The sequence below is a fragment of the Nelumbo nucifera genome, chromosome 1, assembly GCF_055504915.1.
Source record: "Nelumbo nucifera cultivar China Antique chromosome 1, China Antique-T2T, whole genome shotgun sequence".
In the NCBI taxonomy this organism is placed as follows: Eukaryota; Viridiplantae; Streptophyta; class Magnoliopsida; order Proteales; family Nelumbonaceae; genus Nelumbo; species Nelumbo nucifera.
In genome coordinates, this window is record NC_142649.1 from 2,638,703 (window position 1) to 2,658,926 (window position 20,224).

The 20,224-nt window shown below is 32.9% G+C and overlaps 1 protein-coding gene and 1 pseudogene across 1 annotated transcript; one reads left to right on the plus strand and one right to left on the minus strand.

Annotated features, from left to right (window-relative positions):
• Positions 1-10,051: 10,051 nt before the first annotated feature.
• On the minus strand, positions 10,052-12,203 carry LOC104605329 (heterogeneous nuclear ribonucleoprotein 1-like; annotated as a pseudogene).
• On the plus strand, positions 12,016-18,934 carry LOC104605296 (uncharacterized). Its single transcript, XM_010270015.3, has 4 exons — positions 12,016-12,791; positions 13,593-14,700; positions 14,910-14,977; positions 18,605-18,934. The coding sequence occupies exons 1-3, from the start codon at positions 12,685-12,687 to the stop codon at positions 14,940-14,942; spliced, it is 1,248 nt and encodes a 415-aa protein (XP_010268317.1). The 5' UTR covers positions 12,016-12,684; the 3' UTR covers positions 14,943-14,977; positions 18,605-18,934.
• Positions 18,935-20,224: the final 1,290 nt, after the last annotated feature.

Consider the following 20,224-nt stretch of genomic DNA (forward strand, 5'->3'; position numbering starts at 1 on the left):
CGAAGATGATCCAAAACCCAACATGATAATCATATGCAAATATGGATCTAGATTTCATAATTGAATGCGGATGTGGATGCATTTGGTTCTGATTTGAATGCAAACCATTTATAATCCTACTATCTACATTGTGTGGGGTTGGGGTAGATCTGAGCTAAACCTAGCTCAGTAGAAAATAGTTGCTTGAGCCCGAAAATTTGTTAGTTTAGTTGGGTTTAGACTAAGTTATAAATGATCATCCCTACGTAGGAGTCTTAAGACATTTACAATTAGGTCATTATTAGTTTTAATATGTTAATTAAATTTGTATAGTTTTTATATGGAATGCAAGTGGTTTACTTGATTATTTTTAATTAGTCCACTTTCATTTATGTTTTAAGCAAAGCTAAACAACTTTATAGTTTAACCATTTAATTATTTTTTGTTGCATTTCATTTGCTACTCTTCAATCATACTTTGCGTAAGTTAATTATACTCCCTTTAGTCAATGCTTTCATATATTATGCTAGTACTTGCTTAGATATATAGGTGAGCGCTTATAACTTTTCTCTTTGTCCTCTCTAAATTTCCATGTTGAACTTTATTTTTTAAGCCCAAAATTATTAGAATAATCCTTGGAACATAGAGGTCGGTTTAACTGGGTGCATGTGGAGTAACCAAAATTATTAGAATAATCCTTGGAACATAGAGGTCGGTCCCTAGAACCATAAAATCTCTATTTTCATTGGAAAACGAGTCACCAAAAAACAAATACTTTTCTTGCAAAATCTTGGCTTTTCCTAAATTCTCATTTCCAAAAATTAATTTAGGTGCCAACTCCATTCCACCCCTAATCCATCCATATATACTTTGTGTCCCTCTAGTTTGGGTAGCCACAACTAATTCCTTGACTCAACCTTGATAATTCCTTACTTTCGACTCTAGGTTTTCTTTTTGCAAAAAAAAAAATTCTGATTACCATTTTTTTCTTTTTTCACCTTAGATCACTTAAGTACCCTACTTTAATTTCTAGAACCTTGTTAGCCTCTTAGGTAATTGTTTTCTTTGTAGTAACTCTTTAATTTGTCATCAATAAGATACCTCTTGAGAGTACTTGCTGTGGTTTTGTTAAATTGTTTAGCTTTTGCTATTTATTATAATCCCAAAAATTTCAAAAATCATCCTTGGAATGTTGGTATAGTCAAGACCAATTTAACCAGACATGTGTGGGGTGCCTAACACCTTGCATTGTACCTTGGTCTCCAAACCCCAAGAATCTCTATTTCCTATTAGGTTATGATTCACTAAGAAAAATCAGTTTTTCTTGCAAAATCTTGAATTTCCTAAATTCCAAAATCCTAAAATTTAGATGGCAGCTCTGTCCATAATACTTTGTATCCTTTTGGTTCAAGTACCCATGCCTAGGAACCAAACCTATTCTAACCATTGGTCTCCAAGGTTGCCTAAATGGAGTTAAGTCTTGTTGAAAATCCTAGAGAGTGCGTCTTATGCAACTGATTACATCAAAACCCTAAAAAATACACTTTTAAGCATAATTTGATGTACTCTTCCTCTTTGATGAGTTGTTGTAGTATCCAACCTCTTTAGCAACTCCAAAACCTTTTAATTCTTTAGTAGCCTTGTCACACTTGAATTTGCTTAGACATTTCTTAGTGAAGAGACTTGGAGATGGTGTTGAGAACATGAAGCTCATGTAGCTAAATTAAGTGAATCTTTCACTTCATCTATGGTAGTAAACTTTCTTTAATACAATTGAGGCTCAGAGAAGCTTTCTTAAGATAGTTGCAAATTTAATCACACTATTAGTACTCTCAATGAACTTATTATCATCAAAACACATGGGATCAACGTTTTAATCTTTGAAGAGATTTCTAAGCTTTAATAGTATTAGAAGTGAGTAAAGCTAAGAAGTCATTGTGCTCGTATAGCCTCACTCATCTATTGAGAGTTTCTTCTTAGTTTTGAGCATCTCAAGACAAACTCTTGTAGCTGAATAGTTTTTAAGCTATATATTGTTTATATTTTCCTATTTTAGAGGCTTGTTGTTGTAACATGCCACTTTGTGATTTATTTATAATATCTTGAGTGTAGGAGGCGTTCTTGGTTGAACACCACCAAGGTTCGGTTGGCACTTTTAAGCCCAATTAAAGGTTTAATAGGCACTTGCAAGTTCTACCTATAGGTAGGGTAAATGCTAGGTTTGGAAAGCAGTCTCTTTGAAAGACAGAGAAAGACCGAGAGTTAGAGAGGATTGGATCTCAGGCTAGGGCATCAAGCTCGGGTGGTAGAGCTGGAAGTCAATGGCAAAGGTACTTGATTGTTGAATGAATTCCATTACGAGGAGGATCTCTATTTATGGGAGGAGATCCCGAGATCCTAAAAGGAAGGAGTTAGAGGTGCTCGTTTCCTATTAGGAAATGGAATATTGGATTTGTTGTTAATTATTAAGAGCTTTGATGAGGAATCTTTCCAAGGATTGGCTTCCCTTTCACTCAGAGATCCTTATGGCCCACGTGTGCTACTTCCCTTCGTGCACTTTTATTAACTGATGTGGCATTAATGACGTCGTTGTCTAGCGGATGACGTCTTTTTAAACGTGCATGTCGCTTTATTACTTTCGTCCTTCAAGGTTATGTGTATAGGTGACGTTTGGGCCCGGTTCTTAGTGAACCGGGGTGCTATAGCGCCTGAGAGTTTATCACAGGCCCGAGTGTACGTGAACCTTATCGCAGGTTCGACCTAGGTTTGCTTTGATTTGAGCTTAGGAATAGGTTCACCACAAGCGCGTGCTGGCCCCTAAGTTTATTGCAATCCTGCGAAGTGTTGCGAGTTCATCGCAGGCCTGTGATGATCTGAGGGTTCATCGCAGGGGCAAATTGGTTATAGATTGATCGCAAGCGTCCATGTGGTATCAATGCAGTGTTTACTGTGCTCTAAGGGTCTGAGCGAGCACTATATAACTACACTACCAAATTAAGATCTTGTTACCACCCATAAGTCCAATTATTAAGGTCTTTTTGGCACCTATAAGTCCAACTAGAAAGGTATTGTAGGCACCCAAAAGTTCTATTTGTTGTAAGGCTTTTTCTAGTGCCTGGAAACCCAACTGGTTAGTGAAAATCCTTAGAGGTAGTCTAAAGTAGAGGACATAGATAGGGGTTTCTACTGAACCTCTATAAAATCCTATATGCCTTACCTCTATGCTTTTATTACTTTATCTTTACTTTTAAGTTGCTATAGTTATCTTGCTTCTAACATTGATTTATTTTCTAACTAACTACTTAAACTTGCATTTCTGAAGATCTTGGAGTTATTGCACAATATCTTATTTATTTTCATTTGAATTGTAAGATATAAATATCTTGGTGCAATTATAATGCTACTAACTTCACTAGCCCTATAATTGCACTAACATCTTCGTTCAACAATTTGAGTGATTCATTAGTAACCTTCACCACTTGCTAACCATTTACTTTTGAGTTTTAACTGCTTTGCATTTATTTTATTATAGTTGTTTACATTTATTACTTCATTAATCATTCAACTATATCATTTATTTTTAGTAGTTAACTTGTCCTTGAGATTCTAGTAGTAGTCTTCCAATTGCTTGAATCTCAAATTGATTATTCTAATACACAGTCCTTCTCACAACCATTGCTTTGTGGCTGGTCCTACATCTCCAGCTACATGTAGAAATCAATATACACTAATAAATCTTTTATTCTTTAGATTAACTACAACTCTATTAACACTTCATAGTAGTTCATTTACTTCATTGTCACATTTACTCTTGGCTACTATTTACATTTAAATAGTTACTTGCATTATTGTTGTATATATGTTTAACTACATACTAACATACTCATAGTTGCTCTCTTACTTTATTGGTACATTTGCTTTCAATTACTGTTTATAATCAAGTAGTTATTTGTGCTTATTGTATTACTAGTAAATGTGCACGTGATACTGTGATAGTTTCAAATGACAACAATAATAATAATATAATAACAAAAAAAAAACAAGAACAGTAATTATAATTTAATGTTCTTACCAAAGCCCATGTAAGAAATATAAGTAATAGAAGCATAGTGTGTATTGATTAAACCAATGATCTATTTGACCAAGTCAATAGGCTATGGATAATACATTTATTTTCTATTCTTTTGGCATTCTTCTTATGTCCATCATTAATCACAATAATTCCCATTTTTTGATATATTTTTGTTTAATATGATGAATATATAATATTAAAGACATGTTTAATACTCTTGTCAAATCAGCCAATTAACCAATCACACTGATATTTTGGGTCCATTTATCATCAAATTACTTGCTTATAAAAAGCCATTAGCTTGGTTAATAATATGATGACTCAACTATTTGAACCACTTAACTATTTGACCTAGTTGGGGTCACAAGTCAAATATTAATTTTCTTTTTCATTGATTTTTCCATTCAATTTTCATCATTAATTAAAAAAATTATTTATCATATTTATATTCTTGATATGATGAATACATAATATTAGATATGTGCCCATATTTTTCTATATAATTTATATTTATTTATGATTTATTATATTTCTATTTACTTTATAAATTTTTATTATTTAATTATAACATCATGGAATGACCCATATGACCTAGGTGGTTTAAAATGTCACACCACTTTCATAGATGGGAAAATCAGTTTACTTTTGGGTCAATTTTAGTGTATTCCACTAGCATTATTAGTATAAAAAAATCTTATTTTTTCACACATATTTTTGTTTCCAATTAAGCAAGATAGTCACTGCACTTAGATTACATCCCAATGGGTGGGATAAAAACCTCCGCACGAGTAAAGTTCGAGTTCATTCAATCTAGAAAGGTAGAACTAAACTCTATCCATTGATTTTTAACCACATCAAATCAAAGTCCAAAGTATCGGAAATGCCAAGTGTATCAGAAAGGCAATTTTAAAAGATGTATCGGGATACGCCTTGGATATGCATGCGTATGGAGAAAAACTAAGATACACATAGATACGCTTGGAAACACTATAAATACTTTAATAAATCATGAAAATACATCAACAATACTAAATATAAGACATCAATGAGGTGTATATACATTACATTAATATATTTTAATGATTTATGAAGAAATATATTGTAGTTAATTATAATTTAATTAAAAATCCTATACTTAACTATAATTTATAAATCATAATTCTTAAGTTTTAATGTTTTATGGGATGGGAAAAACCCAACTCTCCTATCCAACTATAAAACATGCAATGGCACAACTTCTAAGTGATAATTATTATTTATTATTTATTTATAAAAATTATAAAAATAAATAATTATATAATATATTCAAAAAATAGTTATTAAAGAAGAAATTTTAATTGCTTTGTGGATATGATAGATCATCCATAGAATTATAATATATTCAATCATTGTGATCAAATGATAAAATATAATTATTTATTTATTTACTTTTTAATTCTAAAAATATAAAATAAAAAATAATTATTAAAGTAGAAATTTCAATTGGTCAGTGGATATGATAGATCATCCATAGAATTATAATATATTCAATTGTTGTGATCAAATGATAAAATATAATTAATTATTATTTATTTTTTAATTCTAAAAATACAAAAATAAAAAAATATTAAAGAAGAAATTCCAATTTCTCTATGGATATGATAGATAAATCCATAGACCTAAAACATATTTGGTCTTTATAGGCATAGAAAAAATTACAATTTCAAATTTTTTGTTAATTTATATTTCCCCAAATGTCTTCATGAAATTTCCATAAATCTACTGATAACACAAAAAAAAATGTGATTTTGAATATAAGAAATGTAGATCAACATAAATTTAAACATTCAAGGCAAAAATAGAAATCACAAGATATTATAAAAAATTGAAAATTTTTACCTATTTTTTCCATATTTTTTTCAAAATTTGAAAAATCTTCAAAAAAAAAAGTTAACGATTCACAATTGTTTCTTGAAATTTTTTTGCAAATCTAGCACTCTAGGAATGAGGTTTGAAGTTTTAAAGTCATTGGGGTAAGGTTATAATTTGATATGCCTAATACGCTGGTAGGGGTGTATCGGGTAGTATTGAACCTTTTTTTTACTTTTTTTTTTCAAAACTGATTCAGGGGGGCCGGTTTAAGGCTCCTCCACCTCCTGAACTGGTCGGAACCCTCACACACCCTCTGTAAGGGCATATTAGGGTGCTCCCGATACGATATGTATTGGCCAATACGGGCCGATGCGTAATGATTTTTTTAACCTTGATTTGGGGGTGAAAGAAGGCTTATTTCAATGAAAAGAGGGTTTCTTTTCCCTTTATTTTTTTTAGTTTTTGGCCATATTTTTTCATCGATACCCTACCGATACACCCTCGGTATGCCCGGATACACCCCCGATATGCCCTGATATGCCCCTGATATGAGTCCAGTATGCATGATAAAAGACGAGACGTCCAATTTCCATGTGTATCCTGTATCTTTTTTTTTTCAAAGATACGACATGATACACCTCGTATTGGGCGTATGGTATCAAAACTTTAAACCTTGTATCAAATACTTAGTAGGTAATGGGACCCAAGTTAAATTTTGGATAGATACGTGGTGGGGTATTAGTAGTCCTTTAGCCTTGCAATTGCTTTGTCTTTTTCATCTTTCCCTCAACCTTGAAAGCACGACTTTATGCTTTATGCCAAATTCCAACTCAATTGTCTCTTGGACCTTTAGTTGGTGTTGAACCCTTAGAGACCATGAAAATTTGGACCTTTATTACTTAAAGTCTTTGCTTTCTGATGTTTGCATCTCACTCAATCTGTTAGATCATAGAATTTGGAGTGCTCACACTTCAACAAATCATTTCTATGTATTGTAGTGTGAGCAAAAAGGTCTAGCTTTTATTTCTTCTTTTCAATTTGAATTGAGTTAGTTCGAATCATGTTTGTAATCAAATTTCCCTATGGAGGCATGGAAGCTTAGAAAAGGGAGGGAAATTATATTGGAATTTTGTTCCTCAAGCTATCATGTGGACCATTTGAGAGGACTGCAACCTATACATTTTTGAGAAAAAGAGCAAATCTTTCGAGGAGATTCTTGATCATATAGTGAGTCGTTGTAATTTTTGGGCTTCTAGTAGTAAGAAGATCATGAGAATTAGTGTGGAAGATATAAAAAGGAACCTAGTTGTCAACTGCTTGCATACATCTCCTTTTTCCCCCCACACTCTTAGTAGTTAGTAGACAACCCACACTTGACACAGATGACATCATTCTCAGATTTGATGGTAGGTCTTTGGGTAACCCCAGGTTGGCTGGTGTAGGGGGAGTTTTTTTGGCCAGTTAGAGGTAGAACCTTTTGGGCTTTTAGTGGACCTTGGACTACAAATTCCACGAAGGTAAAGATCCTAGCCTTTCTCACCAGTATTCAAATAGCTAAACTGCTGAGGTTAAAGTTCATTTATGATTGAGGGAGATTTTGCAAATACAATTAGGTGGCTAGCTTCCATGGTCCCATGTAAGCATCTATTCAACCAGGCTAAGGACCTAGTTGTAGATATGTTGATTTCCTAGAGATGGATCCCAAGGGAATTTAACATAGCAGCTCACTCATTGGCAAATTTTGGTCTTTTTAGAGAACATTTTGTCTAACTATGCATTTCTACCTTGAGTTTAAAGGGCTCTGCTTTTCATTTGTTCATCATCCCTATTTTCTTAATTACTATAGCTTATTGTTATCCTTCCTTCATAAAAAAAAACATGAAAGATGTACTCTCATGTTTTTTACAAAATGTATATACTTTATATTTTTTTCTATTTCTATCTTTTTAAATATTTATTATTTAATTGACATGTAGGGTATCCTATTTGGTTTAAAAGGTTGGACTGTTAACTCGCCATCAAGACAAGAATATGGTTTCATTTTTAGACCAATTTTAAATTTTCTATTTTATCTATATCATTAATAAAAATAATTAGTGTTTATCACACTTATCTTTGTCTAATATGACCAATATATAATATTAGATATATGTCTTTAAATGTCAAGATTGTTTGGTAATAAGTATCTCAATCAATCGTAGTCTACCAAGCTATTAAATGAAAGATTTTAAGTGCATAAAGATGGGAAGCTTCAATTTGAAGCTCCTTGATTTTCAGCCATGTTGGGTTTCCTTAAGCTTTATGGGGCATGGGTCTTTCTAGTTTCTCATCTTTCATTGTCAAATGGAAAATGATTGTTTTGTGGTCTACCAATCTTTGAAAAACTCAAAAGATCTTCTGAAAAGACTTGCTAGATAGACTCTAAATATTCATACATAATTACCCCAAGGGTATCAAATCTATTATGATGAACATGGAAGTTTTAGTTCTTTATAAATATGTCAAGACTTTTTAAGAGCCCTTTAGTGATCCTTTCTAGGGTTACTTTGATATTTGTTGAGTGCACTAATAAAATAAGCAAAATGACTTAATTGGGTTTGGATCGGATTAGCCTTTATTGGGTTTCAGGTCAAGTTTGGATTGGACCAAACCTATGCCTACCCAACCCATCAATAGTGATGATCATGAGTCAAGTCAGGTTTCACAAGTAGTTAATAGCCTTGAGGCCTGCCTAGGCCTAATAATACATGTCCAAGTTTGGTCCCAGCATTTGGGTTGTCCTTTATGAATTTATAGGACTCGTATTTTAAAACAAATGAAGTTAACTTAACTTTATAATCAAATTATAGAAAATAAGCTTAAAATTTTGCATAAAATATATTTGAAAATTTATTGTGTTCTTATTAATATATTACACCATATATACATATATGCTATATATACATGCCATACATACGATATTTATATGGATATATATTTGGTAAAATACTATGCCATATAAGAAAGATACTATATGATTACCATAAAAAATGTAAGATACTATACAAATAAATAAGGCATTATACCAATATTATAGTATGTATTATAAATATACATACAACTTTTGGGATGGGTCGGGTTTGTCGAACATAGGACTTGCTTGAACCAGACCCTACCTACATTATATGCAGGCTTGATGTGAGTCCGATCTAGACTAGGCTTGAGAGAAATTTGATTCCCTAGGCCTAAGAATTTGCAAATTGAGCAAGTCGGGCTGGTCGAGTCGGGCTAAGTTAAATCATAAATGATCATCCCTAATCCCACATTTATAAAGCTAAGCATATCCCAAAAATTAGAGTGGATAGTGTCGGTTCATAGAAACAAATAAGCATTGAAATGGGTCATTGTAATGTATTTTATACAAAAAATGGATGATCTTTTTGAAAGCTATAGAAATGGGTGATTAGAATAATTCTACAAGTGTACATGTCATTTCCCAATTTGGCACAACCGCTTCTACCTTTTTGTCCCTTTGAGAAGGTGGATGACCAATTAAACTATAACCAAGATTTGGTCATTCGATGTTAACTTGACATTAATTGAATACTTAGCACTACTAATTGCTATAAAAAAAAAGGGGTAAATTGTTGTTTGGTAATTGCAATCACCTCCTCTAAACTTTCTAACACAGTTGCAAGTAGACCCCCTCTATTAGAATCCTCTAACAAGAGACATGAAATTGTCCAAAATACCCATGCAATTACTCTTTTCTTTTATTCATAAAGTTTGTATTGTTTTTCCATAAAAATCATCCTCAATAATAACTGAATTGGTATTTTGAACATTTTTGTGTCTATTATTAGAGGATTCTAACAAGGGATCTACTTACAACTGTGCTAGAAAGTTTAGGGGAAGTGATTGCAATTACCAAATTTAAAGGGAGGCAATGGTCGAAATTTTCATGGGCGGTTTTAGAAATTTACCTTAAATAAAAGAAAAAAAAACTCATTGTTCATTCAATGCAACAACCAATTGAGAACACGGGATTCAATGACAATTTAGGACAATTGTACATGAAATAGAAAGACACTTGTAATACATCATTTACTATAATGATAGAGGAGTAAAATATTAAATATACTTTGATATTTGGGCACTTTCAATTACCATTCATGTTGAGAAATTATCTTCATTAATTTCAATCTTTAAATAGGTTTTATCAAGCATGTTATAAAAATACTTTTTTTTTTAATTAGAAGTTGCATGTTGCAATATGAAGTAAAACCATATTGGTGTACATAACGACTTAACAGTTTCATTAAACTCACCTTGGTGCCTGCCATATCAATCATATTACCCTTGTGACTAACATATCATCTACAACTTGTTCACTGTTAAATATAATGAATCCAAAGCCTTGAGAATGATTGGTTGCAAGATCATGAATGATCTGATGATCCACCACCTTCCCATACTTGGAGAACTTTCTGAAGTTGTCTTTAGCGATAGTTGTTGGCACCCCACCAACAAAAATCTTCTTTGTTTTAAAATCCCTAGATTGTACAGAGACCTTAGGTATGGTTCTTTTAATTTCAACTTGTTTTCCATTAATAACATAGTTCTCTTCAATAACCTTGTCAACAACTAATGGATTAGCATAAGTAATAAACCCAAAACCCCTTGATTGCCCAATGTATCGATCTTTCATTACCACTAAATCGGTTATGTCTCCATATTTTCTGAAATACTTTGTGAATGTAGATAAGATTGTGTCTTTGGCTAATCCACCAATAAAAGTCTTTCTAGGACTTGCTCCCTCTCCTATGTGCTGGTCATTGAAGGGCTTTGAACCCAAAACCTTTAGTATTTCCCAAATATGAAGACTTTGCGATATCCAGCTTAATATTCAATGCAGATTGATCAATTATAGTCTTTAATTCAGTTTTTAAATATGATTATTAAACATGTGAAGAGCAATTACGGTCTTTAATTTCAGTCTTTAAATATGTTTTATTAAACATATGAAATACTTGTTTTGCCCTTATTTATACTTCAGAAAATATTACATAAAAGGGTAATTTTTGTCCAACCAAAATTCCAGAAATATTATGAGAAAGTTCATACATTTTATAGTAGTATAGATATTTGTTTAACTGTTAACCCCTACAATCTCTGCATTTATGTTGCTTATTTGTTTGAAGGTGTAGCTTGTTTTTCAACAATAAAGTTAATCACTGAGCAATTTTCTAATTAATTACTGAATACACTAATTAATTTTTTATTTCATTGTTACTTGATTTGAATCTTCAAGAAGGCTTTGCTTCAGTTTTGGGGGAAGGTATTTAAACTCAATCTATTCAAAGTTTTAAGTTATACCCAATTCACCCCCCCTCTTGGGTAAGGCCATCAATCCAAACAAATTATATATTCGCTTAGAAATTGTGCCAATATATGCTTTATGGTTGGATAGGATAATTAAGCTTTTCCCATCCCTTAAAATTTAAGAATTATAGTTTATAAATAGTTAAACATAGTATTTTTTTTAATGAAATTTGAAAACTAGATAAAATTATATAAAAAAGAAATTGATATATTTTATATGATATGGTGATAGAATTTTATGATTTCTATTTAATTAAAAACAAAAATTGATGTATCCATAAACTCATATGAACAGTCTTCTCTTTATTCAGCCCATAGAAAATTATCATTTGATTAAATACAAAAAAAAACTATCACTTTCATTCTAGTGAATAGGGAGCTAGATAATTAATTTTTTTTATTGTAGCCTCTTAGAAACAAGAATTATGAATTTGTATGTTAACAAATGATAGTTAAATGCTTTGATAAATTTGATTGTATTTCCATATATTTATTACAATACAATTTTTCATAAAACCCACTAAAATTTATAATTCGTATGAATACATACACTTTATTGATCTTTTATATTTAATATTATTAATATATTTTCATACGTATCAAAAAAATATTCTAATACATCTCTAAAAATGTATTAGAATCAGTCGGATCAATTCATCCACCTACAATTATGAGAACTATAATTTGCATTGTTACCATTGATTTACATTTCTACCCCTGTGATTTGCATTAAAGACAACAACAAGAAAAGGAAAGCAAAGCAAAAGGAAAAGAACACTACGGTCCACGGGAGAAAGGACTCGTCGCTTCTTTCTCCACTGAATGCATTGTTTTCATACCAGAGAGAGGAGAGAGAGCTGCTCCTCTTCTGTGCATTCCAGTGTCACATTATTATTTACTATTAGTCTATTACCAATTCAACTTCTCCTTGCTTCTTCATTCCTTCCATCTTCTTCGCCATCTTCTTCTTCTTCTTCTTCTCCCAACTACTTTCTCCAATCTCAAGCTTCTTTATGCCATCAGAGATCTTATTATCATCTCATGCTACATAATCGCTTCAATTCCAACATTCCTTCATCTCTCCACATCTATCTCTTTCTCTATCTTAGCTATCTTTCCATGTCTGCGACTCTGTTAGCCCTCATACTTCTTTTATAGACCTCAAAAGATTCAGTTATTTTTGAGTTTTCGCACTGTTTTGAATTATGGGTTCTTCTGATTTCTGGGTTTTCACGCATTGCTTCTGCTTCTCTTGGGCTGTATAATCATGATTTTATGGAGTTTCTATGGGCTAGTTTGCTTGGAATGATTTCAGAAACTGCAACTTCTGTTGGGTCAGACCTGGTTTTTAGTTTCCATATATGAACAGTCTTCCCTGATGATGTTGGTGTCTAGATTCTTCTAGAAACTGGTTCTCCAAAATGTGTTCTCGGGAGCAAAATGCGCTAGGGTTCCTGAATTCGTCGAAGCAACAAATCGTTACGAATGATAATGTAAAGCTCGCCATGACCAAACCATTCTCCATAAGGTAACATACAGGCATAGTTTTCTAGGTTTCCTTGCTTTTGATCTAGCTTTCAATCCTTTGATGAGATTATACCATGGATGCATGCACATAGAATCCATGCTTCACTTTATGTACTGAAACCTGATTATGCGTGTAGCTTGGTCGTTAGAACCCTTTGTTTGGGCTATTTTCGTACGGGTAGTTCTGGTTAATATTCACAATACTCGATATCATGCAAAAGAGATGCTTGATTAAGTTCTTCTACCTAGGTTTCTAGTATCAGAAGTTTAGTTTTTTGATGTGCTGTTTAATTGGTTGGATTATCATGTAAAAGAATTTTAGAGTTCTTTGGGAGTTCTTTTTCCTTTTCGTAACATTAAATGTTATATGTTTAGAGTTTAATGATCATATTTTCAAAGCCTGTTGGTTGTTGAAGAACCATCCTTAGATTCGGATTGATTTTCAACTTTTTGAACGTTCGGAATGTTAAATTTGTTCAAGCTCTGTTTGCTTTCTTTATTTATTTTGTCTTCTAGTCGTTTGTATAATTTTATGTTAGTCTAAATGTCCAATGTTCTATTCTGGGTATAAATGTGTATATCAATACTGTTTTGGTGGTTTTCATGTTTTTCTTTGCCTCTTCGTTAGCAATTTTAATATGATTTCATGTTAGATTTTACAGCAGTCGTTATTTCTGGCATATAAATGCTCTTGGACCATGAAACAGAACTCGAATGGAATTTATTTATACAACTTTCACATTAAATGGGTTGATAATCTGTTTAAGGAGCAATCATTTTCTCATCATGTTTTATGTTTCAGGGAGTATGTTTTTGCAGCTCGTGAGAGAAATATCTCTCATAATTGGCCATTTCCTGATGAATATTTGCAAGTCTGTATGAAACATGGTGTCAACAGAGTGCTCCCACCATTTGAAGCTCCTGATTTAGTGAGGAATCCATCACATAGAGAAGATGTGGGCTTGAATTGTGGTCAGGATAAAAAAACACATGTTAGTTTCTCTGAGAAATACTTCCCAGCAATTGATGAACAGAAAAGAAGTGTCAAACTTGAGAGTGAAACCTACCTTGATGGAGCAGTTTCAGAAGTTTCGAAACGGGTTTGCCTTTTATCTATTTCTGCCAGTAGATACACTAATGGAGAAAATGGACAAAAATTTGATCTTGCTTGCCATCATGTGGTTCCGAAAGTTCACTCTTCAAGTACTTCTCCAAGTCCAACCTGGCATGCTGATCAGAGTCTTGTGGAGATGCCTCCTAATAAGAGATTGAGGCAGAAAAGAAAGAAACACAAGGGGAAACCTAAGAAGCGCTTGCTAGTGGATATTTTTGCTACAGCTAGACCTTGCATTTTGGAGGAACTGGATAGGAGTCACACAACAGATTGGACAACTTATCCAATTGTAGTGCCACATGCTATTGATCCGGGTACCATCAAATATGTAATGTCTGTTGATGAAGGCAAAGAAACTATGGCTATAACTGAGCAAGATTGCAGACCTAAGTTAATCAAGGAATTTAGGAAGGGAAAACACCCAAAAGATGACAATACAGGCAGCATTAATTTGTCAGGGAAGAAGAGACGTACATTGAAGATCAACTTTAATGGAAGCATGTCCAAACTAAGGGACAGAAAAACAAACTCTATTAGCACAATTGAAAGAGATCAGAAACCTATAAAAGCTGAAAGCTTTGTGGACGAAGAAAATGAAAGTATGATTAGTGTTGAGCTTGGTTGCAAGTCCAAGTTAGAAATGGAGTCCTGGAACCTGAAGCATCCAAAATATGACAGTGCAGGAAATGCTAATTTTTTAGGAAAAAAGAAAACAATAATAAAAATCAAGCTCAATGGTTCCAAATCCAAATCACAAAGAGGAAAAGTTTCTGGTGTTAGAACAGTTCAAAACAAGGTACTATGACTAATCCATTCTCATATTTTCTATGTGTTAGTATTGCCAAGTTCCTTTGGAGATAGCTTTGTTTTACACATGGAAAGTATCCATATCTTACTAAGGCCAGCACAGAATATTTCTTTTATAGTCCATGCACCTTGATAGCTATATCATTTTATTAGGCAATGGAACCACTATTATTGCTTTTATTTTGTCTTTTTTGACAGGACTCTTGTGATCAGAAGCAGCTCTACCACTAGCATTGGAGATCCCAGACATCTATATTTAATTTATGGTAAGTTGGTTAATTACCTTTATCATCATCTATTCCTAGAATTTTTGGTAGAGGAGAAATTCACAAATTGTTCTTTGGTATTAGCTGTGAGCACGAATAGTTCTTAACCCAAATTTAACAAAGCATTCTCCCCACTAAATAGATTATATTTAAAATTCAAATTATGGCTATATCTAAAAAATATGAAGATTCTTACCGACTTTCTAATGGCCCTTCCTAACTAGTCTTTAAATCAAACTAATATAGTAGAATTTCTGATTTTTTTCAAAGCTACTCTTTTAATCCAACTCCTTAGGAACAAATTATTCAATCTCTCAATCCTTATGGAACAGGTACATCACTACTGTACTGTCATTATAGAGCTTTAACTTATCAAGAAAAAAAGTAGAGCTTTATTAGAAAGGCTGCATATAATCATCTCAAATTATTAATAGTTGTAGCCAGATCAAATGAAGTTCAAATGCATGATTTTATTAAATTTGGATTATCTGAATAAAATGGCTGTTCAGCAGACTGTGGAATCAATGATAATGCCCCACACCAGTGATAAAATACATGGGGCCCAGAGTGAAAGGTTAAATGGTTGTGGGTGCTATGTATTTTATTATTGGTGTGGAGTTTTATCATTGGTTCCACAGCCCGCTGAACAGCTATTGCGTTCAGCTAATCCTTTCTCGATTTTAGTAGGGATGAGCTAATAAAATCTATTGAAAAGATGAAACTACCTCTCATGTCCTATTTACAACAATCAAACAAAATAAATAACTAAACAAAAAAGAGTGAAAAGCAAAGAAAGTAACATGTAACTTTTATGTGACATTATTACCCAGATAAGGCAGGGACTTGGCTGGATACTGTATTGGATTACAAAATTTAGACTAAAAATTGAAGTATCCAACATGGCATCCTTTTATAAGTATCCAGGTATCATATTTTGTGAAGCAGAATCTGTAATGATGCATATGATTATTGTTTATCGTGCTTTAGGTAAGCATGGCATTTTTAATTGTCATTTGTTTTTACTAGAGAACTTTCCAAAACAGAAAATATTGACTACTGGATTGGTCATTTGTATTCAAGTCATGATTATGAATTGTAGCCTTCGTCATAAAAGCTTTATTGTTTTTTATGCATAAAAGACAAAATTCTACCATCCATCATATTTTGTGTCTCATTAAACATTTTCTCAATTCCATTATCTAGAATTTGTTCAGTCTGTTACTTTCTCTTTAAGATCTTTCAGACCTCATAGATTTAAATTATTATAGTAGGCTGTATATTAAAACATTGGTCCTCACTCAGAGCATGAGTAGCCAGTGTGACAGGTTCCTCTCCCATGGTTATCTATTGATGATTGCCATTGCATATTTAGCTATTTTATACATCATTCCGTTATATTCTCTGGTTATAGAGTTAGTTCTATATTCTTAAATGTTAGTAGATGATGCCACTGTGGATGGTAAAAAGATGCACCAGCCTCTAGTTTACTGCTTGCCTCCAATTTGTACGTCTTGATAATTACCAATTCAAGCTGGTGGTGTTGGGGAAGTTGGACTACTGCTGAGGTCCAACATGCATCCAGTGGTTCACGGTTATCACTGTTATCCTTCAGAATCCTTACCAATTATTATCTTGTGATGACAATTCCCTTTTAATGCTCCATTCTTTTTTTTTTTTTTTTTTTGATCAACAACAGAAATTTTCATTAAAAAATTTGAATCAAGTACAAGGGAGGGGAGAGGTAAACTGTCTTAACTCTCCCTCAATTCATTTGCAGATGCTCCATTCATATTAAATTTCAGCCACCCATTAGTTGTACTCCCATCATTTTCACCTAGGTTTTTCTTGGGCATGTATTGGCAATAGCCTCCACTAGGGGGTGAATATGTTGGAAGCATATATTATCTGTTCTTATCTGACAGAGTGTTAAGGATATAAGAACCTGATTGTTAATTATCTGCAAAAAAAGAATAAGCAGTTCACACTATAGGGCTGCTCACTAATTCCATGTGGATGTACATCATGAAGCTATATGGTTACCAGAACATGTGAGAGTTTAAGCTATGCAGCTGCTTTTGCTTGTTAACAATTTTCTTGGGACTTATCTCATTGTGGGTTTCTAGTTGCCCAATTCCAATTTGATTGTATTTCATATTTGCATGGAGAATGTTTTTCTATAGCCAATTCCTTCATTGTCAAGATTGTAGCCTGTACCTGGGTTACATATCAAGTCAAAAATCAAGTTGTTTCTCAGAGTTGGTAGTTCATCAAGAAGTGGATTATCCAAATGATCTTCTATCCTGCCTGACTTGGGACTTTGACCTCAATAATGAAGGCTACTTTCTGGTCCTGGATACAATCGGCGGGACAGGGGTACTATTAGAAATGGAAATTGGTTTTCTTCTTGTTTTTTGTAATAATAATAATAATAATAATAATAATAATAATAATAATAATTTATAATTGCTACTTTATTATAAATAAACTTTAATCATGAGAACTTTTGCAAATGTATATGTCTATGGTTGAAGTTTGAAGCTTTGCCATGACCAAGACTGAGGTCCATCTTCCATGAATCATGCCTTTTCTTTTCATTTTTTACACGTCAATTTTTTCAAAGTCAACTTGCTCGAATTCCTAGGATTTTATATCAACATAAAAGAAAAAAACAGTTAATTGCAGTCCTATGACCTATCATTTAGGCCCAACATCGTGCTCATGGAAAATTGGATGTAGTTTGAGCAAGTTGTGCCCATGAATAATACAAGTTTGTGAATTTCTGTATCAAGTCCAATCAGGTGTAGGATTTATTCTAGAATTTTTTTTTAATTTTAAACCAGTTTTATATTTTTCAAAATTTCAAAATCTATTTAAAATTCTAATTAGTTAGTCGAAAGCTAGGTTTGGATGGTCTTTAATTTCCATGGGTAGCATAAATTATAGGCAGCAAAAGTAGTTGCTTTAGTCCATGCGAGGTACTTTGAAATTCAAAATGATATGCATACATGATTTCTATGAATCTAAACTGATAAAATGGATCAGCATGGTATCCAACAAATACATGTACTCCAAGTACTTGGACGGTGGGTCAGCCAAAAACAAAAAGGGTTTGTCTATAGACTGTATCTTGTTTTGAAATATATTGTGTTTAATAGCTTTATTAAAATATTAATTGATTACTAACGACCAAATAAGAATCACAATTTTGATGGTTAAGCATCGTTTCTTTTCCATGCTCCAGTTTTAGTCCATCAGAGAACAATCATTTCCTCTCAAATCAGTAACATAGCACCTTAACTTAGAGGTTTTGCCTCTTAAGCAGCTAGTATAAGTTTAGACTGTTTTCCTGGAATTAACTCTGTAAATTTAGAAAGGCATTGTTTATCATTCTTGATGGAAATTATTTGTTTATTTGTGTCCTATAAACAACAATCAGCCTAAGATATTTCATATCTTATTCAAAGAGGAAGTATGGACATCTTCAAAAACATATTTACCATCTCTGGGTTTGGTTATGTTACTTCTACTTTCTGTTCTGTCAATTCTATTGGATATTTGTATTTACTTTTCAAAAGCATCGCCAAAATTTATATGATTTATAAGCAATTATTGTTTAATGTTCATCAGATTCCTAATGCCTCAATAGCAGTGTCTCAATTCTCAAACACATATGACGAACAACTGATCAAATAGAGCTTCCAACCTGCATGCAAAGGCCTAATAAGCATCTGGGGATCCATGGAGAAGATGGCAGTGATAGAAAGGAAACTTAAAGTTCATACTTCAGACTTAAGTGAATGAAGCTTACTTCTCAGACATGAAATGCGTAAAATCCTGCAGCATCATTTCTTTAAGGCACATTTTTTCAGTTATCTGTGAAGGAAGAACAATTGTAGCACATGGAAATTCAATCTGGTTCAGTAAAATATAATTAGCACTTCCGATTCTCTATGTACATAGACGTGAGCTACAACCAGTTAATTGCTGTCTGAAACGCTGCACTGACAGAGTTTGCATCTGCCTTGACCATGGTCACAGCATTTTTTTTTTTGCCACCCTCCAATGAAATACAAACATGCTAACAACCCAACCAAAAAGCATATTACTAGATGTTTTGAACTTGAAACAATTGAGGATCGTGCCCTTGGAAAATACAGAGACAGTTGTCGCAGGCTCACAGCAGATGTGAGCTTTCATTGACGGTACTGGTGCCCATTTTTTTCTGACGTGGCATTCATGACACATCAGCAATTAAACAGAATTGGTAAGAAAATTACATTTGGCACACCTTTTTTCAAAAAAAAAAAAACATTTTTGCAATGATTAGCTCCAGGATTCGGGAAAGGAAACATTTTTTGAATCAATCAATAAGGTGATGTGGTACATTGAAATTTGAAAATTTTGACTTTTTTTTAGGTGTCATTATAAATATATTATAATAATAAGCCAAATCCCTTTCAATGCCTAACCGACTTGCATCTCTATCAAATAATTTTTTTTTTTTGTGTGTTTTTCAATAAAAAACAGTTGAAACGAAACACTTATAAAACACTATGTGGTGTATGGTGGCATTTATGGGGGCATAGAAGAAGATAATGACATTCCTCTATTGTCAAAGGAGGAACCCATATTGTTTGAAAAGAAATATAAGTTATTGTTTGTCGGGAGGATTATTCTTATGGGACTATTATGCTTAATATTAGTTAGGGTCAGAGAGGTTTTAGGCTTATATCTTTTTTCCTTGAGGGTATTATTGTAATTTAATCTTTTTATCAGTGATCGATTATACCTTGTTGAGAAGGCTACAACTAAGTATTCTTTTAGCCTCTCAAGTCTCAACTTCCTCCTTTTCTGTTCTTTCACCTTCTTCTACACTTAATCTTATTTTCTACCTTTAGTTTTGTTTTACTTTTGGTCCAAAAGCATTTCAAGTTATGTGCATGGAAGAGTATCATCCCTCATGCACTAGATGACAATGTCTACCCATACAGAATCTCTGGTTTCCTTCTACATCATCAAGCTCTCAGATTATTTCTAATAAATCACAAAAGAAATTAAATTGACAGAGAAACAGCTAGACCAGATATGTTTTGGTTGTTAGGCTTTCTTTATCCACCTTCTCCATCTGTATTCATCATGTCCATGTCTGTGATCGGCTTGGTATTTTCAGCCATGGCTGGTTACTTAGAGATAATAAAGGGAAAAAAAGCCTCCAGTACTCAAAGTTGGGCAATTCTCAGAGGAAAA